At 44.9% G+C, this 25,523-nt stretch overlaps 2 protein-coding genes across 50 annotated transcripts in view; both read right to left on the bottom strand.

Annotated features, from left to right (window-relative positions):
• Nucleotides 1-25,523, bottom strand: part of LOC138582666 (protocadherin gamma-C3-like) — a 1,158,828-nt gene that overhangs the window by 77,860 nt on the left and 1,055,445 nt on the right. The gene's annotated exons all lie outside the window — the stretch shown is intronic.
• LOC138582444 (uncharacterized) lies at nt 84-24,690 on the bottom strand. The gene is given in 3 exon segments (XM_069653752.1): nt 84-3,176; nt 21,833-23,918; nt 23,921-24,690. Coding segments are annotated over 3 exon segments (5,226 nt in total). The 5' UTR covers nt 24,290-24,690; the 3' UTR covers nt 84-405.

The raw sequence follows: 25,523 nt of genomic DNA on the forward strand, positions 1-25,523 counted from the left end.
TGTCCCGTTTCCCGCACACGAAAGGACCGCGGCACGCGCGTTCTTACACCCCCCCGCCCCCAGACCCCGCCTCGCCCCTCGTTTCACAGGGGCACGAGTGTCGGCTACTATCACATAAAGAGAAAAGGGGGAGATTTCTGGATGAACTGTGTGCTTATTTGTGAATATCTGCATGAGCAGCGAACAACCGCGCGCGCAAAGGATGAGAAACACGGACCACCTTGAGCACAGAAAGCATCGCACACGGAACCACGCCTGACCGCCCTAAAAATAGACCCACTCCGAACGGAGGGGATATTCTTAGCATCGCACTCAATGATGAAGACGTTTGACAGCCGAGATGACTAGCATGCTTCACACAGAGATTCGAGCATAGCAATGAATGGAGAAAGCTGGCGCCGCCCGCTAGAACGCCGAGTGGGCTTGGCTCGCAGGCAGCATGCCCTTTGCCTGTACGTTCAAGGAGGGCGCCGCGTTGGGTGCGCTCGAGCAGCTGGGCTCGGAGAGCTGGGCCCTAGGCCGGCAGCTAGGGGGCATTGTGGAGGTTTTCAGGAACATAAACTCGCTGATGTCCGAGACTGGCGAGATACAGGATCTGCAGGGGGCAGAAGGGACACTGCCAGTGGAGCTCACCTGCACCCCTATCACAGTGTGCCCCAAGCTGTGGTGCAGCTGGACATGTTCTAGGAAATGTTTGCCGGGGTCTATGGGCTTTTGGGGTCTACCCAAGCAAGAACAGGCCAAACGCCCAGTCACTCTGCTGTCTAAGCACTTTATTCCCAGTGCCACCAGCCCAATGAGGCCAATGAGGGATACAATCACCAAGGAAATGATCAGATACACTGTTAGACTTGGCATGGTCTCAGTCTGAGGGGGCGCATCATGCAAGCCCTGGTAGACCTCTGGCCCGCTGTCTTCCATGGACACCAGCACAGTGACAGAGGTGGACAGAGGTGGCTCCCCAGAGTCTTTAATGACCAAGAGCAGTTCCTGCATCAGCGCATCTTGATCTTGTAGGACACGCGTTGTCCTGATCTCACCAGTTCTCAAACCAATAGTAAAAAGTTTAGGGTCGGGTGACTGAATCAGGTGGTAGGACACCCATGCATTTCTACCGGCATCCGGGTCCACTGCTGTTATCTTGGTCACCAAAGTCTTTGCCCCAATTGAGCGGGGGATTTGACAACGTATATCCGAGTCCTTGCCCAAATCTGGGTAAAGGATGACAGGAATGTTGTCATTCTGGTCCAAAATAAACACGTGCACCGTGGTTCTGCTGGTGAGAGGCGGGGAGCCAGCATCTGATACTTCTACTCGGAACTGAAAATAGCTGATCTTTTCGTAGTCAAATGGGAGCTCTGCAAAGACTTGGCCATCCTTTGAGTTGATATAGATTGGATATGCCAATGTGTCTGAATTCTCCAAAGGTCCCCTTAGGATCGAATAGGAAAGGAGGCCATTTAGGCCAATATCTGGATCAAGTGCAGACACTGTGCACAGCACATCTCCAACTTTGTTATTCTCTTTCAGAAATACTTCATAAGAAGGCCGAGTGAACCGTGGGGGGCTGTCATTAACATCAGACACCATAATCGAGAGCTGCCTCTCCACCACAAGGGGAGGGTGCCCCATGTCAGTGGCAGTGATGGAGAAATTGTACTGAGAAACGGTTTCTCGGTCCAGCAGATTCTTAGTGATCAAGGAATATTGGTGTTCAAAATCCTTTCGGATTGTGAACGGGAGATTGCTGGGCAAATAGCAGTTAACCTTCCCGTTATTTCCAGAATCCCGATCATGAATATTTATGACCGCTACAACAGTGCCTCGAGGGGAGTCTTCAGTGACAGATTTTGCCAAAGATACCAGCGAGATTTCGGGTCTATTGTCATTGACATCGACGATTTCTACTGTGACCGTACAATGTTCTTCCATAATGGGAGATCCATTATCCTTGGCCTCAATGTCAATTTCATAAAGTTTTACTACTTCATAATCTAGATCTCCTATAATTCGAATTTCTCCTGTTTGGCCATCAATAGTAAACACATTGCTAAGGTCATCAGAATTGTGACTACTGAAGGAGTATTCAATTTCTCCATTGGGACCTTCATCCAAGTCTGTGGCGTTAAGTCTGATCACCAAGGTGCCCTTTGAAATGTTTTCAACTAAACTAGCCTTGTAAACAGTTTTGTCAAAAACTGGGTGGTTGTCATTGGCATCCAGAACATTGACGGTAATGTTCAGGGTGCTGGTTCTGCGTGGGGCTCCCCCGTCTTCAGCTGTCAAGACAAGATGGTGAAAGGCCCTCCGCTCCCTGTCGAGGCCCCTCTCAAGCACCAGCTCTGGGAATTTGTTGCCATCTGCCCGCGTCTTGACCTTGAGTGAGAAGTTCGGGTTGGGGCTCAGATGGTAGGTCTGCAAGGAATTGGAGCCACCATCAGGATCCTGTGCGTTTTGGATCAAGAAGCGGGCACCAGGTGAGGCCAGCTCATTCACGTTCAGAGTAAAGTCGCTGCTCTGGAACCTGGGCGGGTTGTCGTTCACATCCAAGATCTCCACTTCGATGCTGTACACCTCCACCGGGTTCTCAATGGCCAGCTTCAGGTTCAGCAGGCAGTGGGGGCTCTGCCCACAGAGCTGCTCTCTGTCAATCCTGTCATTGACTGTGATCACGCCAGTGTTCACATTGACCGAGAAGTACTGGGAGTCGGAGTCAGAGAGCACCTGCAGGTGTGCAGCCGTCAGCTTGGCCACATCTGTGCCCAGGTCCTTGGCAATGTTCCCCACGAAGGCTCCACGCTTCAGCTCCTCGGGGATGGAGTAGTGCATCTGTGCATCGCAAAAGCCGTAAAGCGCGCAGAAGGGAAGCAGACGCAGTGCTGCAGCGATCACGGCAGCCCGTGTCCCCGGCTCTGAAATCATGCTGCAATCCCTGGGCCACCGCAGACGGATGGGAGAACACACATGAAAATACGTCCAATTACAGCAGATCCGGGCTGCGGGGCTGTGAATGGAAAGGGAAACAATATCAGACGGTGGGCTGTGTGGGATTTTTCGCGCAGGCAGATGCTGAGGTGTCTCTGGCTGGCAACAGAGGGGGGAGAAGGAGGAGGGACATATTTTGCTGATCGCCAGCAGCAAGTCATTGGTTTCTGAAGCTTTCTCTTTCAGCCAATCTGTACGGGAACAGCTAGGCTACAGACTCCATTGCAACCGAGCCTGGCACGCTGGTTTCTAGCACACGTCCCGCCGTGATCACGTGCGCATGACATAGGAGAGCGATCTTCAATTTGCAGCCTCGTTACAAACGGAAATCCCACGTACACGCCACAGCCAAACCAGTCGTTTCCTAACAACGTTTCGAAGAAAAGCATCGTGTGCTTTACAACCCGCTCATGCCCCACTCCTTTCTTGCCTTGTAAAATGCACTGACAAATGGACAGATTCGTTTGTAAGATACATTGTGCAACTCTGGGAAACTATTTAGAAGCATTTTGGTATTTTCTTTGCCGACCTTATACGTATCTTGCCCGGAAGTTAAAGTGGGCGGTAACTGACATGTAAAACGTTCCCCCTCTTTTCAGAGAAATCCAGCATCATTCCCTTACTTTGTCACCCAGAGAACCGGTCCAAGACTGCAGTGAAGGGCACCTATTTCTTTCTACACGTCCAAGGATATGAAACTTAGCCTTGCTGTTAACCAGGGGTGTTGCTAGGTCTGGAAAAGATCCAGGGCTACGCTAATGTCAGGACTGTTGGGACTGGGGGCTAGCTAGCCTTTTGGTTGTAGCACCTGAGTTTCTATCCTGGGCTACAACCAAAAGACCCCGGGGCTATAGCCCCCTTAGCCACCCCCCCTAGCAACACCTTGGCTGTTAACACTCCAGTGCTAGATCTCACCACAGCTAGATTGCTTGGGACAACATTCACATTCCCAAGCCTTAACCATGTCCAGCCCAGCAGTGCTCTGGGCTTGGTCTTCTGCAAATAAGCAGTGCTTTAAGTGAGCCGGGGCTGGGCCCTGGCAGTCTCTAAAAAAGTGGGGCTGCGGTCACATCACACACAACATTGGCGGGACACATTATCCTGCTGCGGCCACAGCCGCGACAGGAGATGCGCCCGCCATTAAGTCAGCGTTGCAGCGGCTGCCTGGCACTTCTGTTAGTCACTGTAACTTCCTCTGTTGACCCCTCGAGCGAGGGGTCAACAGAGGAAGTTACTGTCCTTTTGTTTCCCCACCCCTCTCCCCAGGTCACCCAGGTGTCTTAAACCCTTGGCGAACCTGGGGACCGCGTGACATATTTCAAGGTTTATAAAAGAGGCTTGAAAAGTACACAATTCAAGCCATCTTTTATAAAGCTTTGCCAACGGACATAGAAGCCTCAGGCTTTGTCCGTCATTAAAGCTTTATAAAAGATGAATTGAATTTTGTACTTTTCAAGCCATCTTTTAGAAACATAGACATGTTTAAAAAAGATGGTTTGAAAAGTAGGCAAAACGTAAGCTATGCACACAAATATATACATTTTATATATTTGTGTGCGTACCTTACTATGGTTTGTGTACTTTGCAAGCCATCTTTTATAAACATAGATATATGTAACATATTTCTATGTTTATAAAAGATGGCATACATAGTACACAAACTGTATATGCATACAACTATATAAATGCTTACATTTATATATTTGTTTGCATACCTTACTATGGTGTGTGCACTTTTTTAAGGTCACGCCGATCTTGCAGGCCACGCCTCCAAATGAGCCCGCCCCCGCCCTCGATTTCTTACCCCACTTAAAGCCCTGCAAATAAGCACGCATTTGTGCAGACACAGCTGTCTGTGCAGGTGATGGTTAGGGGATGTGTGGCTATGTGCATGAAGCTGCTTGCAGTGGGGGCAATGACAAACAAATGAGGGTCATTTAAATTAATTTAATTTGACAGTATTTTCTTCAGTCTCAATAGTATGGTTGTAAAACACAGCGTTGTGTAGTGGACTGGGGAAGGCAAGACCCATGTATGAGGTTTCAACTGGGTGGGAGTCAGGGTGAGTATGGGGTTGGTGGGGAGAGGTGTGGGTCAAGAAGGGTCAGGGCAGGGAAAACATAGTTCCACTACTTTTTTGTTTTGTTTTACACTTTCGATACCCGAGCCTGCCCCTTTAAGTAAATGTGGTGTGCATTGTCTCCATTTTAACGGCCACTACTGGCAGGCACACATTATACATCTTTTCAGACAAGCTTATGGGGCGCAGAGACTAATGCAGTGGTGATATGGCACAATATACAAACCTTTTGACATAACAGTACATACAGCTGCAGGTGCAAGCAGATCATTGTGTTGCTAAGCACCTAGAGCTGAAATCAGTGTGAAGTTTCCAAGTAATGGACTGATTCGTCCTATCGTCCTTCTGGGGTTGATAACATTAGCAGCAAGTACTGGCAACACGTGATATTTACAGCACTCAAAAGAACAAACACGCAGTATCATAACTAACTAAAAAAAGCAATTGATGGCTATTTAGGCCCAATTGGTTGTGCACAATGCTTCTAGTGAAAAAGCAATTCCATTTTTATGACCAGGAGACTGGTTTATACATGTAAAGATCAGAAGAATTGAACACTGGTGGCCAAGTCAGGAACTAGCAATAGGGCCACTGCTGGCCTCACCGGACCTCTTGCAGTCCTATAACTATAGAGTACAGGGTTGTCCCACTTTATAAGTGGAGGGGCAATCATGTATTAGACCACTCGCCAACTAACCACCTCCAAATCCCACATCCCTGATTATCTCGAGGTCAAATAGCAAACCCATTGAAAATCAGAATCCCACAAGCCACTGAGGTGAGCCGAGACGATTGAGCTAACACATGTAGAGAAATTGGATGCATGTTGTCATACCCTGATAATATATAGGGTTATAGAAACTTTGTGCCTGATTCACAAAAGCGTTTTATAATGGAGCAATCCCATAGGAAAACGTTCTTTGAATTAGACCCTTTAAGTTCTATGTTGCCTGCTCCTCCTTCCAAACAATCCATAAAACACAGTGGGGATCATTTCTTAAAAAAATATTAAAACGGAGGCGCTAAAACCTTTTGTCAGTCTTTAGACACGTTTCACCGCTGCAGGGCATTTTCTTCATGTTTTGCAGGTGGAGTGATAGATGGGGGGAGAAATCAGTTTCCTCCTCCACTTTTCTGAGCCACTCATGCTGCTGCAGCAAAAAAGCAAGCAGTTTTTGTAGGGATCCATGGTAAAAGCTGTCTGCAAAGTGTAATTTGCAGGCCGCAAGTAAATTTTCCACAAAACAGAGTAAAAGGAAAGAGTGAAAGCGAAAGCTCAAAATTGCATCCAGGAGATCCACAGTCCACAAGTGACCAATTTGGCGGTCTCTTGCATGCAATTTGCATTTTCTACAAAATTAGCCTTTGTATTTTGCAGAATAGAAGTGGGGCAAAAGACAATTTAGTATAAATCATTTCATTGAAGTTTAAGAGAAGAAAAAAAAATGCACAAAATCTCAATACACATGGCTAGTTGACCAAATAGTGTTGGGATGTACGCATAGTGTCCCAACAGGGAAAAGAGGTTTTTGCTACATAAGTTTTATTAGTCCATGGTAAGGCTTGGTTCAATGCAGTAATGTTGCAGTTAGCAAGAGTTCTGTGTAGTTTGGAGATTTGGTGTATATGTTACATTGTATATAGTTTTTAGTTTGGATCATGTAGCAACATAACAAGCAACAACGTAATCGCAATGTCATTGTGTGGGGTACAATTTTGTAGCACATAGAATTGAGCTGCGAGGGGCTCCCTGTTCGTGAGGGAACGTTTTTTTCGGGAGAGAAAGCAACTGTAGGGGGACGCGATAAACTTGTGAAGTGGATACATGGGGACTTAAAATTACTTAGGATAAATAAGTAGTTAGAGTACAATGGTATTAAGAGATCTGCCATCTTTACATAAAGCCTTTTTGAAGATTGCAGTCTTTTCATAGGTCGAGCCTTAGACAACAGAGTTTCTGGTTTGAAGTGGCTGAGTTTCCTTCCCTCAGCAAGTGTTTTGGATGACCAAGGTCAGGAGAGGGGGAGGAAGTATAGCACATAAGGCAGATGGCGATAGCAGGTAAAATAGTTGCTGGAGGTGAGTACGGAATTAACTGCTATTAAATTTGTTTTTATGGTTAGATGGATATGTAGATGCGAGGGCCAAACGTCCTGGGAACACAAAGCCGTGTTATTGAATGGTCTGGTTAGGTTGGGAGGAATGGATTGGGGTTAGTCAATAAATACATTCAATGGATGCTCGAGGGCAGAGCTTGACCAATGTTTTATTATTCCATTTGGGTTCTCAGGAAGAAAAGCAGGATACGTGCTAGGGAGGCCATATGATTTAAGATGGAAGTCACATGAGTGTGTTGCAAAGGAATGCTGAAGGAGCAGTTGCACCAGCGGGTCTGGGGAAATGAGGAGGGTATTGTGCGGTCAAAGGAATGGCCACTGTCTTCACTCCTCCCTCTTTTTGAAGGGATCTAATAGGGGTTATGCACATCACAAACTGGGTTAAAATTTCTCTGACAAATGAGGCGCGTCAACTGTTGAAAATTGGTTGCGATAACACCAATTATATTTTAGGAGGTCAAGACTGGCTACGTGATGAGACCACGTGAAAAGGGGATTGTGTTTAGTAAATGTATCCGATGGAGTTAGAGAATATAGGGGATGGTTAGGTTCTTTGAATAGGGATTAGCCAATGGAGATTGTGGGATGACGTAACTTATGTGTAATTATGTAAATGATTTGATTTTGTGCATAAAGGCTGTAACTTTGTAGAACATAGTGTGGAGTTGTTAGTTTTCAGCTTTACGAAGCCGACTTAATAAATTCACTTTTCCTGCAACGTGCATTCACTCTCTTCTCGAGTTTTATCGTACCCGGTGTTGGAAATAACCTTCTTCAAAAGTAGATAAATTCATCAGCATTCCACATTGAAGAAGAAAAAAAGGCACTAATAAGTAGAAATACATTTCAAACAGACACCATTGTTCTCAAGAGAACCACAGTTTCTATTTAGAGGGTGTTATATTATGGGGGGTATTATTATATTATCTTGCACCTATCTGCATCTAGATCAGCAAATGAAAATGTAATGGTTAGAGATGAGCCAGAGTGGAGTCAAACATGAGACTCAGACCTATTAACTTGGGTCCAGGGCGTTACCATTCAGTACAGCCTTTGGAATGCAGCACGATTGTTTAAATCCATTCCTGGCATTCTCCCTACAAAGTTCTCACAGCACAAAACCTACACTGGCCAGTTTTGGCAGATACAGGACAGTGAGATATAATTATTTTCTGCACACTTTTAGTTAAGGAGTGAAGCAGAGATTTGCGCTCAGTGTGCAATTTAGACACTTGACCAGATATCTCGGGAGCACAAATACATTAACATATGTGAAGAGGAAAAATCCGAGCCAACTTTCAGTCCTGGAAGACCCCTAACACCGGAAGAAGCACCAACAACAATATAGCTGCCGGTCACACAAACTTATGCCTATCCCCCCTGCTCCAACCAGGGACAACTACCGCAAGCGGTACCCAGCCAGTCGGCCATTTGTTCCCACAGTAACACAAACCCTGCCAAGAATGGACGAAGAGACACAAGACCGAGTTGGGGAAAACCGCATGGACCAACTTGACTAAAGGTACTGTATTAAAGGCTGGTATGATGCAGATTGTTAGAGACATCCCGACGACACAGCTCCGTTAGACATGAAGCACATACACAATCTGTGCACCTCACACACACCACTGTACATGAAGAAAATGTACAGTTCGTGAGACAGAGGACTGACATCTACATAGTAGCATGTTTGTTATTTTACCATTAGGCTCGCTATAGCACCGCAGAAACGCAAGAAGCAAGAAGAATTTGTATACGCTTGCTGATGCTTCTTCGCAGCTAAACCCATGGAAGGACAGGAGCACCTAAGGGACCTGATCAACTGTAAAGCTCTTACTAACATATGGACATTATGACAGCTCCATATTGGAAGCTAGAATAGGCCCCAGGAGAAAACCTCAGGCCGTAGCGATTGCAAAGAAACCCTAAACAGTAAGGTGCTATGTTAGCAGAATCGCCTACGGCGTAAGCACAGAACATCAAGGACATCATGTTGCAAGGCGACATTCCATATCCTGAGCCAAGGTAACAGCAGCAGCAGCAAAGATTCCCTGTGAAACATACAACAATTCGGGGCAATCGAGCCTGCAAGAGTGGTCTCTAACCACGTCACTTGGCCAAGTTGTGAACACGCCAGGACTCAGAGGCTGAGAACGAGCAGCAGCCCCACAGCTGGACATTGACTTGCAACATATTCATTACCTTCCAGACACCATCCCCAATGGGAATGGAGTGCTCTCATGGCATTAGTCGTTTTCACACTATTGTTATACGCAGACACATAGTTGCAATTAATGAAACATTGTAGACATTCACTGAGAACAGGTGTCTCGCGGGCTGGGAACGTTGTTTGTCCCAGGCTTGGGGCCCCACAGCCTTACCAATCAGGACCATGGGTTTTGGGGGCAGATGGCTGCCAATCAATTACCAGTCTTTCTCACTGTAACACTTTTAGTGTAACAACTTTTGGGGATGATCCAAGTATATGACCTGACACAGACCTGTCCAATGGCAACCTTTTCTATAGGGTCCTATACTGGACCTACCGGTCAGTGAGCCTATGCCAGGCCCGGATAGGTTTAGGAGGGAGTCCGCCAAGTGACAAAGGTTATTGCGTCACGAGGACACAAAACTGGCCTGCGAGCTAGACTGTGGCGAGATGTGTCTGGATTTTGTTCGGCATGTGACCCCTGTGCGTTTTGCCCAATAAAGCACAGTAGACCCTTGCTCCTTGGGTGGACCTCGACTTCTTGGGACCAGGGAGGGAGTTAGGGACTCTGCGAGCTGGGAGGCCACAGACCCTTGACACGGCTCTGCCGGCCCCAGAAATTACCCTGACATATGTATTTAAAGAGCCCACCAAACAGATGACTCACAAAAAATACACAAATCACATTGAAAACCAATATGACAAATGAATACAACCTTATTTTAAACAAAAATAATATAATTGTAGCTTTGTTTCCACCACATTGAATAGAAGGCTTCAAGTACCAGAACATAAAATAATGTTTGCCTAATAAAACACCTATGGGTTTTAAAACAGTATTTTAAAGAAAAAGACATGCAGCTTGTTATTATGCATGATGTGAAGGACATCTGAAGTTCCGGCATTATAAGACTACATCAAACACCATAACTGTCTCTTGGGCACTTTCACTTCTTCCACTCGGCTATCCATATGTTTTGGACTATGCCTACCATGATCCCTTGCCATTGACTATGTTGGGTAGGGCTGATGGGAGTTGTGGTCAAAATCCTCCCTCTGGAGAGCCAGAGGTCACAGACCCCTAACTTGATCTATGGACTGTAGACCAAAGCAATAGTATATCTGTGCACCCCAGCAAAGGATTTCTAGATCTAACTGCATTCGCATTGTGGTTAGGCAACACTATTTTACTTATTGTGCTGGTATCAATCTATAAATATTGCCTGGGATTAGCATTGAGCCTGGCCTCCCATCTCGTGCAGCCCACCTCCTGCTATGGTTTTTGAATCAGTTTCATGGTTTGGGCAGAGGACATCCAAGGTACAGTTTCCTTCAGTGGACATCTGCAGTTTCATTGTCAATATATTCATTGTCAATATATGTGCTTTTTCACAAATGTTCCTTTTGCAAGGTCCCTTATATCACCACAACGCAAGTAGCCATCATAAACAAAGATATAATTCACAAAGAAGAAAACCTGGCTAGGCACCCAGAAGTACTAGATTATGCCCTGAGGGTGGGTCAGGAAGTCAGGCAGATGCCATCTACCCCTTCGAAGCAAGGCTTTAAGACATCATGAGGCATGGCAGTGGTTTGAAAGGAGTTCAGCATGCTGCAGTCATTTAGCAGAGAAGTCCAGAGCTCTTACACCTCTACTACATTTTCCCATCCCAACGCAGTCTTTTGTATCTCCCCAACCCGAATGAAATCATGTCGCCCACATACATATTCTGATATCTGTGGTCACTCCTCCTCCAAAATATACTAAATTGTCTTCCTCCTCCTATAGCCCCAGAGTTCTGAACATTTGTGTGCATCATACGTGAGAAATGTAGATGGATTTGTAGTTTGCAGGTAGACTATCGGTACTCTTAATAACTTCATTTGTACTGTATGTTAGAACAGAGACACTGTCACAAATATATTGATGCTTTTCCAAATAGGTACATAGTAAGGAAGTATCTACTGATTACATTCAACAATACATCCTCTTTGGAGATTGACAGTGCTAAATTGGGAATTCCAAGACAAGGCCACTTCTGCAGACTATGTGGCGAGTTTGTTACCCAATCTACGGAACATTCAACTTTTACTTGTTTTAGCCTGGAAAATATTAGATATAAGTTTATGAAATGTTATGATAATAGGAAGAATTTGTATGAACATGCTATTTTATGGCAAGTTTTATTGGAAGGAAATGATGTTATTTTTATGCATCATATGGTGAAGTTTTATATTGTATGTGTGGAAAGTTTACATGAACTTTCGTTGGGGATTTTATATGATTGAAATGATGATTTTCGATGAAAGTTACGGAAGTTATTTATTGATTCTTTTTTAAATGTGATGTGTACATACAAAGCAGATTTTTGCTGCAAGTACATTATAAATAAAATAAATAACTTAATTTGACACTAAACTGTAATGCAGGACATTACTGCAGTACCCAAAACGGCATTTTCACAAATGGACTGTAATAACAATATACTTTAAATGTTTTATATTCGCTGCCCCCCAAACCCTATCTCTTCTCAGGTAGTATCACTCACCACCAACTATCCTTACTTGATTCTCACTCTCCCCTAACCCTTCAAAATTCAGTTTCTGAGCTAAAATACCCATACATTCCTACACATTTCCCTGCTGGTATCCAGGTGCTACAGGTGCTTCAAACGTTCTTTACTTACAATTTTTCTTTTTTTACTTCCATTTATTTTATTTAAACTGAAGTAATAGACAAATAACAGACAAATAACATAACTGTAAAACTGAACAATGGGTGAGAGGTAAGTGTGATAAATCACAATATTTATCATGTAAACGTATTCATTCTATTTAACAGGCTTCACGTCCCTGCAAACAGGGCAGTCTCATTGTCTCGCAATCTGGGTCCGTCTTTCTGATGGCCCACACTCACCGAAACAGCAACTACTTATCATTTAAGATGTTTTGTCCTCTGCCCACTGATATCTATAGACAGGTTTTCCAGACAATTCCACAAGTTGGATGATGGTTGCTTTCAGCCCACTGACTTTAGTGTCCTGGGAAAGACAAGTCAGGCTACGGCTGCTTAACACGCCACAGACTTCACCAAGTCTCAAACACTGATATCACAAATGGATGTTATTAATGGTTATACCCCTGAAGAAGGTTCTCAATAAAAAGAACATATTTGTATGTGTTCTTACAGTATGGGTCATTTACTCATAGCAGTTAAGTGGTACATTCTGCCTTCCGGAGACTACACTCTGCAGTGAGGGGATTATTTTTGTTTATATGTTGTATCAACCGGATATATCCCCCACAGACCGGGTCGGGTCTGTGTGATGCTGGAAATGCATTGGAGGGACAGGGCCTCCGTATCCTTGTCCTTTACTGCCTTTTTATCGTGTGTTCTGTCATATTCTCTGCGCAGGAGTTCATGTGGGACTCCTGGCGGTGCAGCTCTCTCTCTTTTGGTTTGGTGAACAGACCCGTGGGATACCCTTACGGCACCCATGGGTGGGGGTACAACCCTGTGCCCCTAGCGTATGTTTTTGGGCACCTGTGGGTGGCCCGCAGAGCAGGGTATGGGCTGGTGGCAGCTCCATGCTGAATTTGACAGGTGTGCCGAGTATCCTCCATTTTGGGATACTCCGGCCCTGCCATTGGAGTCAGTTGATTCCTAATGGAAAACAAGATTCTTGCTTTCTATTACCTGTTACCTTGTTTTCCCAAAGTCCTGGGAAGCCCTGACTCTGTCCCTTCCCCCTGACTGGCTGTTGGGTGGAAGTTCCATATATGGTGTTGTTGTGAAGTCCAGTCCAGACTGACTGGAGCCTTCCCAGTGACTGTATGTTGTGGGTACGCCCTGTGGGTGGGACCTGGGTGAATGGAGTGTGTGACCAATATGCACTTCTTGTTGTGGCTGTCTGGTTTCTGGTATGAGAGACAAAGACTGAGACAGCCCTGCCCGAAACTGGCCTGAATGCAGTGTGTAGTGTTGAATGGCTGGGTACTTGTCCCAATCCACATTCCTTGTTGTGAGTGTCTGAGAGGGAGGAGGATGGCCTGAATGCACTGTGTGCTTGATTGGCCGACTGACTGCATGAATGCCCTTCTGTATGATTGGCTGCTGAGAGTGACCCAGCAGTGTGGATGAGAGACAAGATAGTATATCTGGGGACCTCTCACCATTGGAAATTGTTCAGAAGCTGAACTGTTGATCCTCGACCCCCAGCTGGAAGAAGAAGACTTGCTGTTGCATTTGCTTCGACCTGATCTGAAAGCTGCCGTCAAGGACAGATCCGAGAGAGGACCTGGTAAGGCGCCCTCTTCCCGTGCTCCGAGGGACCATCGAGCACCGCTAACCTTTGCCGAAGCTCCCTGGAAGTCAGACCCTCGAAAGGCTGCCGACCCGAGACGTGACCGCTGAGCAGAACGAAGCAAAGCACCCGGACTTTGCCGCTGTCGAAGCCTATTGCCGTCGACCAGGGTTCGCAGGTTTGTGTAACCGCTGGAGGCCCATCGAAGTTGTGCTGCCCAGCCGTGGGGACCACTTGACGCCGTGCCGCTGACGACAGGAGCCGCCCGCTCCTTTGCCTAAGAACATTTGAATGCAAGGACTCCCTTGTCCGCAACGTCGACCGCTTTGTCCCGCCGGAGAAAGTCGAGGACGACCAACGCGCCGAGGAGAATCCGCCGGTGGGTTTCCCGCCACCTGAAGGCCACAAAGACTTCGACAACTCGATGCCCTTGTTGGGCCACAGTTCTTCTGAAACTCTTTGCGGTCCTGAACAATCCATCGCCGAGGTGCCCCGCACACCTCATCCTCGCAGGACGTCGCTGACGAGCACCGCCTGGATCGACATTGGGGTCTCGGCACCCTTGAACATCTCATCGCCGCCGTCGACGACAAGTTCACCATCTTCGACGCCTCTCGACGATCCTTGGCTCCTACTTTAAAGGGAGTCACTCAAGAAGGATCCTTCGACCCGTCTTCGAAGAACTCTACTCCACCAGGTACATTGGAGGGGGAGGAGGGGCGAAACCTTAATAGGAGGAAACAAGGCTATTGAACAATATATGGACTGGGCTTGTGCTATATATCTTTATTTTACAGGTAGCTCAGGTGGGGGGGTCTCCACAAAGAACTGTACCTAGTGGTAGGGGTCAGTAGTCTGCCTACCGTGTCAACCATCTTGCTTTCCTTCCTATCTCTATTGCTGGTTTCCTTTTATTGATCTGTGTGACATTTTAACAGTACAGTTGAAGCACTTTAATGAGATTTGATAACATTGGTGGTACCACTTTAGAATTGTATATATTTATCATTGTTGATTTCCGAGTACAAAGTGCATTATTGTGATCGTGTACATACCTTTGAATATTAATTATATAAAGACTGTGTTTTCAGTAATACAGTGTGCGGACATTCCTTTGTGGGGGTTCGGGAATTACACTGTACTTAAGAACCAGCCTGCATCACCTCCTGAGAAGCTCGACTACGTTACCAATAATAGAGAATCTTGGCTGGGGTCCTCTGTGCCTCTCCTCTACCATATAGAGAGCGGAAGTACAAACACCCCCCTCCAGTCTTTACAGTCTGCCCCTTGGGTTTTTAGAAATTCATTCAATACCATATAAATCATTGCCCAATACTATAATGTGACAAATAAGTCTCCTTTTCCCAATCCATCAACAAGAAATTCGGCTTTTTTACATACCAACCACAGCTTAGCATTAATTCTACACATTAATTAGAGCACACAACATTCACAGACACCACAAGATAGACAATACACACATGTGCAACCAGTGTCTGTAGGGGGAAGTCTCACTCATAATAAAAAAAGCGGACAAAGCTTCATTTTAAAAACAACACATAAGCTCTGGACTGAGCACTGCAGTTGGGAACCGCATGTGAAATGTTTTGCATTCACTCAAATAAAACTAACTGACAAGGCCCGAGAGGAAAATGTCAAGTACCAGAAAATAACATGCAAAATGTTTGTCTGGGGAACTGCTTAACCTGAGGAGAAAGAGACCAGCAGTTTCAAGAATGAAAAGGAAATTTACATGTTATGCTGCCGTTTCTTTTGGGCTAAACTAAAAAGAAACCGGAACATTTACATTTTAAAAGCTGAAAATGTGAAGGTGACCACATTGAAGTAAGCCAGAACTGAACTCTTGATATTTGTATTCTGCCCATGCCACCTCCCCCAAAATGAGATGTGAAAACAGATACCATGCTTTCTCTGGGAAATGAACTGGTGTAGGGCCAAAAAGAAAACAACTAGACCTGACTGTAAATCCTAAATACAGCATTTATGGGCTGCATCTGTGTATGGTGAGCTTCAGCCAGAACTGTGGCGTCTAATCTGATCTCACAGGCCCTCATGAAGGCAAAAAGAAAAAACGGGGAAAAACAAAGGTTAATCTGAAGAATCCACAGACCCGGGAATTGGCCAAGGGGGGCAGGGACAAAAGTCATAAAGCCATAAAGAACCAAACTTCAAAGACCTTATCATCGCCAGGCATCTGGGTTGTAAAGATTAGCCAGGAACTAACAGCTAAAAAACCGAAGAATCCAGATGCTCTGTGGGCGACAGACCCAACTGCAGATGAGATTTAATAATTGGTATTGGAAACATTCTTTTTTTTTTTTAACAGTAGGATGTCCTATCTCAACCATACTTTAACAAACTCATAGATTTCTCTTTTGCAATGTTCAGCTAGAAATGCCCTATTGGGGGGTAGAACATGCATTTTCTCGCAAAGTAATGGTGCACGATAGTGCAGGGGTCGAAACCGAGGGGAGCTGGGAGCTATTTAGCTCCTGCTTGTGGCCTAGAAGAGCTTGGTTAGCTTGATACCAAGAGCTACCAGGAGCTACTTTTGTCTCTTCAGGCCAACTAATGCTGAAAAACACACCTATGTGGATTTAATTATGAGCATTTTTGAGAATCCATAAATAAGCACACATGACACATATATGTGACATTTAAAGCATAAGGGGTCATAAATAATGGGCAATGTCATATATTTGCGCCGTATGTGCAAGTTAGTTTTCCCGACCGTTATGTACTAGCTCCTGGTTCCTCAGTGGTAGCTCCTGGTCACTTGTTTATGCTTCATACCAAGTAGCTGTGGTTAGCGGCTTCTTATCAAATCTTAATTTCGAGCTCTGTAGTGTGTCATAGGTCATAGCGTCCGTAGGGGCAAGCCTGTCGCTTTGAAATGGGAAAATAATTTGAATATAAATGTATAAGTGAGTAAAATGGAAGAATCTATAATTCAGTAAAGATTAATGCTATTATGATGAGAATTGCATCAGTTGAATTGTGCACAGAGAGGAATCTGGTGAGCAAATTATTAAAGGAGTAATATGTCTGGAATTCATTATATGAGAATGCGGCAATGTTTAATGCAAGAAATCCCTGGGATGACATCACATTAAATGGGAGGAAAACAGAGATTAGAAGTTATTCTCATCAGACTGCTCTCTTCATTAAAATGCTTAATGACTGTGGAGGGGGGTGGCTACTGTGATGTTACTTTTGGAGCACTTCCAACACTATCCAACACTATCCAATCACATACATTGATGAATTAGATTGGGGAAATTACACTCAGCTTAAAAAAGTGGGGTTACTGTTCTGAGATTCAACACACACTCAGGGATCGAGACGCTGCCATACTCACTTGTTCACTCACTGACTGACGGAAAGCAAGAAGAATTGATAACAACAAGAAGGAGGAACAGATTTCTCACCTTTTGGACCTATTTTGGATTATTACCAGCATCATAAAAGTGAGGCCTATTAGGAGTTAAGGCACCAAGCTTTGTTCAGTGCAAGAAATAGCAGACAGGTGGTGGAGGAAAGCTGATCCCATCTTGTTGACTGATGACCACCTGTTCCTAGAGGGGGATAAACGAACCAGGTTTTAAGAGGGTGCCAACCTGTCTGTGTTAAAGCTGAAATAAATTCATATGTGAGAATGTTCTAAAGGGGAAACAATTTTGAGGGGAGTGATACTATAAGGGGAATTCGATTGAATCCTGGCCCTGTTCTTTGCTAATACAGAGGGGCGGGAATACATGAATTGATTGTGCATCCTGAGAAGTTGGGGCACATTTCAGAAGTTGATGTGCTACTAGAAAAATATATTTAATTGATAGACTAGGTTTATGGTGTGTCTACAGTGAGGTCCCCCACTCTTTCTCTGTGCAAAGACGTCTATTACAGAAGAATTATCGGGGAGTTAAATGGACATCTCGTGTTGTTCATACCTAGAAAAGAATAGAATTTAAGTAATTCCTGGGTATGCCATGGAGTAGAATACTGTTGTTAAAGCTACGTTTTTTCAGACCAAACGGAAAGGGTGATTATTCACTACCCATTCTCTCACCGTTTAAAGTTTCCCATTGAAAGTGAGAAAGGTATGCTTTTACACGATAATTAAATAGAAACAGCACTGAAGGGAATCTAGCCTCCATACGTGCTGAACATACATTTTCTTTCTACAAGCCACCTACATACATGAAGGTCTAGTAGTCTGTTGCAATTGAGCCTAAAATGCTGTGGAAATTATGACATGTCTATTGAGTACAGGGGATGGTATTCTGAATAAGGGGAAGGAGTGAGAATTGGATAGGCAGGGATACTTTAATTTGGTTTTTCACAAATGAAAGATTCCTTCTGGACTCTGGCATTCAATCCAGGATGTCTGCGTGCTCAGAGTGAATTAAATGCATAGATACCTATGGTGCGTTACACATGTCTCCATCTCGATAATGGTGGCATTGGAAACTGAAGTGACTACTGTGGCCATTATTTCTCATTGTTGGCCTTTTGTGAAGAAGCAATATGTTTATAATCAGATTTCATTATTGCAATACAAGCTTCCTATCACCTTTTGTTGTATCAGACAAAGGTTGAGATCAAGTTTTGTATTGTAAATTTCATCACTTACCCTGTCCCATAGATCTATAGAGACATAAACCACCAATTTTTCTCGTACGTGGTCCTACTGAGGGGCGTGTGAGATGTGTTCAAGTATAAGCTTAATATATAGTAGATCATTCTAGAAAGATGGTCATGTGTCTTACTTACACTTTCTGATCCATGTAACTTATTCAACAGAGGATCTCCCATGTTTTATGGTTGTATGTCATTTGATCTACATCAAAATATTTCTATGTCAAATAATAGGCAGGAAAGGGTAGATCTGCCACAAAGGGCGGCATTAATATGTTCAAATGAAAAATGCAGGCATATTGAAAGTGAAACATCTTCAGGTTCAAGGATTGATATGTTTCAATATGAGGTTGAGGGGGGTCACCTCCACTGCCCCTGGTCTGTCCCTTAAACACCTTGTCCCACTCAACCCTAGATAAACTGACAAACTGCTGAAATACACACCTACATTCAATTATTCGATTTCGCTCTGATTGGCTTGCTTTTTTAACAGGGGTTTCCACCTCCAACCCACTACCCCATCACACCATTCATACCTGTACCCGATTCCCTGGTTCACATCTGTCTTAGCCAGATAAACATATCACCATTAAAATGTCTGCATGTTGTTTGTCCCTATCTGTCTTTTGTATATCTACCTTGTGACTCAATACCCTTCTGGCTATGCTTGGGTTCTGTTGTCCTTTTGCCTCTCATTCTAATCCTATTTTGTCTATTAAGCTGGCATTGCCACTTCTTTTCCAGCTCTCAACTATTGTATCCTCCCAGGGCGCTGCCCAAGGGCCCCTGCTCTTCTTCATCTAAAATACATTGATGGCTGCTATTAGGTTTTCTTTTTAGGTTACTAGGCCACTTCCAGGCAGCGGTTTCTCAAACCTGTGTTTCTGTTTCTTGATTTCTACAATTTTTCCTTCACTACATGAAAATGTCTCTTAACACTTGCCTAAATGCTCTTAAATTTCCTCTCACTCATTGCACCAGTTTCCCATTCTTTTCTGCAGCTACCAACTCCCCCAGCTGCCATTCTCACGCTCTACTTGCCCTCTACCCATAAACTTGGTGCCATCTCCGACTCAACATTGTTGAGGCCAACAACATTAATCAGATGGCAACAGATGCAGGAGAAACGTATGGACAAATGATTTCCATGTTTTTCTCAACATCCAAGACATTTGGATGAGGGGGAAATTGGAGGGGAGCCGGCATGATACATGTGCCCACGCAGAAGCTATGCGGTGGACTTTCCGAACACAGTTTGCACAGTATATGGGGACTCCTAATGCTGCAGACAAACATTCTGATCACCCAATGGTAATGAAAAGACATGTACAATCAGATTAAGTAACAGAGCAAGGATGGTGGTCATCATGGTTGGTATGGACTTATAAAGCACCAAATACACCTAGAAAAGGCATCAAAGCGCTCATCAATTGCAATGGAGGCGCAATTGCACATCTCAGCGGTGCATGCATTGGAAGAATGATGGCCATTATATTTGACCGCTGCCATGAACATGCGCGCAAAAAGGAGATCACTTCAGACATACCATATATGTACAAGTCAAAGATGCGCATCAGGTTTTTGATAGATTTCACCAAAAGTATGTAGTAACTCAATAATTCATATCCACCATGTGCAGAGATAGCTTAGCATGCAGGAAAGATCCAGAGCACACCGGTGCGCAGACGTTTGAGCACTTCCCCGCAGCCACCCATTTCACCACCTTTGCCAGAAATTAGGTTTTATGTCTTAAAACAGATTGTGGTAATAAGTAGGTAAATGGGAAACTAGATGAAACTGGTGGTCTATTTCCGATGCAAAACTGAAGCTTGATGGCTAGAAGCTTATGAATTAACCTTTACCACTGGCAATTGCTATGGGAAACTCTTCAGACCATTGTTTTTCAGCCTGCCATGACTTTACAGAAGGGTGGTTGATGGCTAGAAGCTTATGAATTAGCCTTAACCACGTGCAATTCCTATGGGCAACTCTTCAGACCATCGTTTTTCAGCCTGCCATGACTTTACAGAAGGGTGGTTGATGGCTAGAAGCTTATGAATTAACCTTAACCACGTGCAATTCCTATGGGCAACTCTTCAGACCATCGTTTTTCAGCCTGCCATGACTTTACAGAAGGGTGGTTGATGGCTAGAAGCTTATGAATTAACCTTAACCACGTGCAATTCCTATGGGAAACTCTTCAGACCATCGTTTTTTAGCCTGCCATGACTTTACAGAAGGGTAAATCAGAACTGCTCTCATCCCTAAAGGGGCAGTCGACCCCCAAACTGCTAGGTCACATCCCTTCTACACAAGACCACAAGCAATCTCAGACATGTTTTTTCCTCCCTGAGCATCATCAGTGAGGTGTAACCTTTGTGGTTAGGCACATCAGGCTTGGGACACACGTCTGGGCATACCCGTCCCACTTATCTTTTTCCTCTGCCACTTTCAGTGTCCAGAGATGCAGTAAGATACCCAAGGATGCTCTGCTGCAGTCACTCCGCTCAGGGCCGTGTGGAAACCCCGGATACACACTTAGCTCATTTCAGCAGAGAAATTAATTTAACTTTAATGTCAATGATGACGTTTTGTGTTTTAATTGTCATTCAAAGCACTCAGAGGCAAGCATATAATACCATGTTGAGGCTAGACAACACACCTGAAAATCTGCCCACCCAGCCATCCCAACCGATTCACTACAATATCCTCATTTCTTCTGAGAATTCTCATTGTGCTCTTTTCACCCGTACATTTGCCATACGGCATTTCCTTGCTGTAGCGACCTCCACACCTTATCTACAATTCTTCTTCCATGACTTGACTATTTTTTTCCACTGCAGTCTCCATATTTCTCTCTTAATGCCCACAGAAACTTTGACCTCATTACAATATCCATCTCTTTTTCAGCCGCTCTAGAATTCTTCAGTGTTCCTATCATTTCTCCCATCTTGTTGATTAGCTTCTGGGTCATTTAATAATCAACATCTGCCAGTTACTTAAACATTAACCACTGAAATATTTCTTATGTTAAGTACTATATTTTGTAATCATGCGTACTACTTTAGCAAACAAGCTGTATTGATCAAGCTAGGAACATTCCATAGATCACCAGCAGAAAGGTCCAGGGATTCGGTTATCTATCCTCATGTCACTGTGCCTCATATCTAATAATTATCAAATAACGTCCCCATCTCCCTGCTCCGAAAGGAGAATTCTGGATCTAAATTGCAAAGTGATTGTGAAGCAAATGCAAGTATAGTGCATAGGTACTGTTTGTATTAGGAGATATTTGAAGATAGATAAGCAAAGATTTTCTCTGGGAAAGTCTGCATGAAAGACCTCTTATTCATCTTTTGATGGTACAAGAAAAGAAAAGACAGAATTTTACTATTTCCTTTTTTAAAATTAGGGCAGAGGAACCTTTACACCTCAAACTCATATCTGCTTATGATTATTAGATCCAAAACACCATCAGTACCTCTCACCTGCTGAGAGCATGTCACCCCGTCCACACCAGGAAGGATTGCATCGGTCTCATTGACCATATCCTTGAGCTGGGGAAAATTCAAGGCTCTCATGTAGGTAAAACCACTCATCTCTGAAGCCGGAGAGAAACAAGTCCGGTTGCACTGATTCTCGGGACCAGTCGTCCCCAAACTGACTTGCAAATATTTTAAGGTACCATCTGTATTCAGCTTGAATGCTGGATGGAAGGGTTCTGTATATTTCCAGGTTGGTGTTGTGGCGGAGCAACATAGGTGACTGCCATGGTCTTGTTTTCTGAGACATTTAACCAAGAGTATAATGAAAGAGACAATCAAAACCAGGGTGATTGCCACGAGGGAGATTATTAAATATGTTGTCATTTCGGAATTCTCTTGGATGTGTACATGAAAACCATGAGATTTTGGGCTCTCCTGAAATGCACGGTCCTCTACGGATAAGAGAATGGTAACTGTAGTTGACAACGATGGTTGGCCATTATCCTTGACCAAAATTAGGAGGGTGTGTTGGCTATCAACAGATTCTCTTAAATCTCGGGCACTTCTGATTTCTCCTGTATGTGCCGACACTCTGAACAAGGAGGTATCCGTTGGAGCCAGAAGATTGTAAGAGAGCCAAGCATTATGGCCAGAGTCTGCATCTACTGCAGTCACTTTGCTAACCAAGTAGCCCATCGGCACATCCTTTGGAATGAACTGTTGCATGTAGGCTTCATTGGAAATTACTGGATATAAGATGGTAGGAGAGTTATCATTCTGATCCAAGACAAATACAAAGACAGACACATTGCTGCTCAACTTTGGAAATCCAGCATCTTCTACCCTGATTGTTACGTGTAGTTCTTGGACATCTTCATAGTCAAAAGAGCGCTGGGCATACATGTGTCCAGTCAAGGCACTGATGTACACAAAGGAAGAGATGGGGGAACCTGCAATATGACCTTGCACGATGGAGAAAGTTAGCTGGGAATTCGGCCCCTCGTCTGGATCCGAAGCAGACACTGTACACAGGAGTGAACCCGCTGCACTGTTCTCTTTTATGTAGGCATCGAACTGAGGTTGGGAGAAGTGAGGTGCATTATCATTCATGTCTGTGATATTGAGAAACATCATTGTCTGGGTTTGCAAAGGAGGTGATCCCTGGTCCGTGGCCACAAGTTTAAGTGTATATTGAGAGATAGTTTCTCGATCCAGGATATCATCGGTGACAAGTGAATAATGGTTGCCATAAGGTTTTAAAATAAATGGTCGATTGGGAGATACCTCCAACCTCACTTCTCCATTCTGACCAGAATCTCGATCCCTAACCCTGAGAAAGGCCACAGCTGTACCGACAGGGGTGTTTTCCGGAACTGAGAGCCCAGGTGACTTTAGAAGTATCTCTGGTGCATTGTCGTTGACATCTTCTATTTTCACATGAAGGATGCATCGCCCCACCATCACCGGAACACCTCTATCCTTGGCTTGAACTGCTATTTCAAACAGATTAGCTTCCTCATAATCTATAGTGCCTTTCACTCTAATCTCCCCTGTGTGCGAGTCAAGGCTAAACAAACGGTGCATTGTCTTCAAAGTATGCTCCTCAAAGCAGTATTCAATCTCCCCATTGGGGCCCTCATCAATGTCAGTGGCGTTAAGTTTAATTAGCAAAAAAGGTACTGGAATGTTTTCCAGGACACTCACAGTATAGGTAGAGCGGTCAAATGTGGGCGCGTTGTCATTGATATCCATGACAATCACAGTTATCTGGGAACTTCCTTTTTTAGCCGGATGACCACCGTCAAGAGCAGTTAAAACTAATTGGTGGCTCTCTTGGTCTTCACGGTCTAGAACCTTGTCTAGAACCAGTTCTCGAAGAAGCGTTCCGTCAGTGCGTCGATTGACACTCAATGAAAAGTATGGGTTGGGATTCAGCGTGTAAACACTGACAGTATTGATTCCCACATCCGGATCCAGAGCGCTCTCTATTGGAAACCGAGTGCCAGGAGTGGCTAATAACTCGGTAATCCTCACAAACTGATTGTTGGCGAGGAAGCTGGGGGCGTTGTCATTTATATCCAGAACAGAATCTCCACCTCCAGCCGGAACAGCTCCAATGGGCTTTCCATAATAACTTCCTCAGTCAGCAGGCAGCTCGAGCCGGATCCGCACAGGCTTTCTCGGTCGATCTGTTCGTTTACAACAAGGACACCGCTTCCAGGACGCAACGTAAAATACCGCCTTCCTGTCTCGTCCCCTAGTACGAGTTTACGCTGGGAAACGGCGGCTGAGTCCAGCCCAAGATCGCGAGCCACGTCCCCCACGAGCGTGCCCGGCTCGGACTCCTCCGCCACGGAATAGCGGAGCCGGCCAGAGACAGAGCCCCAGCCGCACAGGGACAGGAAGCAGATCACTTGCCATCTGCAGTGGCGACAAGCGGCTGCGGGCTCCATTGCCAGACAAACGGCCTCAAAGCGCGCTGGGTCTTTCTGCACTCTTGCACGTTTTTCACACTCGGGCAAGGAGCCGAGCAGCGGGTGTTGAATAATAAATCCGGCGAGTGTACACTGCTGTGGTAACTGGGCGCCCGGGTGTGAGCCACAGCTTTCAGTGCTCGCCGAGGGGGCGGAGGCGGTGAACAGTGCAGGTGGGAGGAGAGTAGAGGGAACACGGCCAGATCTACTACCACTCAGCTTACTCTGATTGGAGAACGGGAATCGCCCCTTTAGCCAATGAGGACGCGTATCTCTGAACGATTAATGGCACTGCTACACAAAACCACGATTGAAGGACACCCTGAGGTGTGCAATCACTAACCGTGGAAAACTGCAGCAACCTCCTGCATGGTGTGCCAAGATACATCGAGCTTGGTGTGCAGGCGTGTGAATACAGCTCTTTCACTCGTGTGTGCACTACTCTACACAGTTTGTGAAACTGTCGAATTTTACAAGTTGAGCCCATTTAAATGTATCCCGTTCATAGGGGCTGTGATTGGACGCTATCAAGCAGTTCCATTACAAAAACAGAAAACTGACAGTTAATGTGCGGATTAAAACAAAATAAACAGAGAAACTAATGAGCCTTAAGCAATCAGGGGCCATAGCAACGCCGGCGTGTAAAGGGCAAATGTTACCACTAGCCTCCGTTAAATGTCAGATGGGAGAATAGCATGCGTCCGAGTTATCCCTTCTGCAGACACCCTCACCCACCCAGATCCGAGAAGTTTAAAAGAAACCTTTATGACTTTACCAAAGTTTGTCGAGATTTTGAATACAGTCTGATATCCGCTGAGATTTGTTGTTTTTCGTGAGGGATTATTTTGAACAGGTGCCAGATGTTGGTTACAGGGCCGAAGCTCAAAAAGAGAAACCCTTTATTTCTGATCTATGGCACTGGCGAAACCCCAGAGCCCTCTTTCTGCGAAGATACCAGGTCCCTGGAGGGGCCTGTGCGGATCAACTGCTCAGGGGTACTGCCAGTGGCCTACCTATGGAATAATTGACAGCGGACACAATATTATTAATAACAATCACAAGTGTAAAGACTAATAGCGTTGGCATGCTCTTTGGGTTTTCGCTATTTTGGAGCTGGTGCTCAACCTATCGATTTAGGAAAGATGAAAGGAGGATTCACCCTGCTTGGACTAGAACTTCTGATCGGCAGGTCTCATGCAAACGTCAGCAGCAT

Source organism: Ambystoma mexicanum, chromosome 3q, assembly GCF_040938575.1.
Source record: "Ambystoma mexicanum isolate Mex_15411 chromosome 3q, UKY_AmexF1_1, whole genome shotgun sequence".
Lineage (NCBI taxonomy): Eukaryota > Metazoa > Chordata > Amphibia > Caudata > Ambystomatidae > Ambystoma > Ambystoma mexicanum.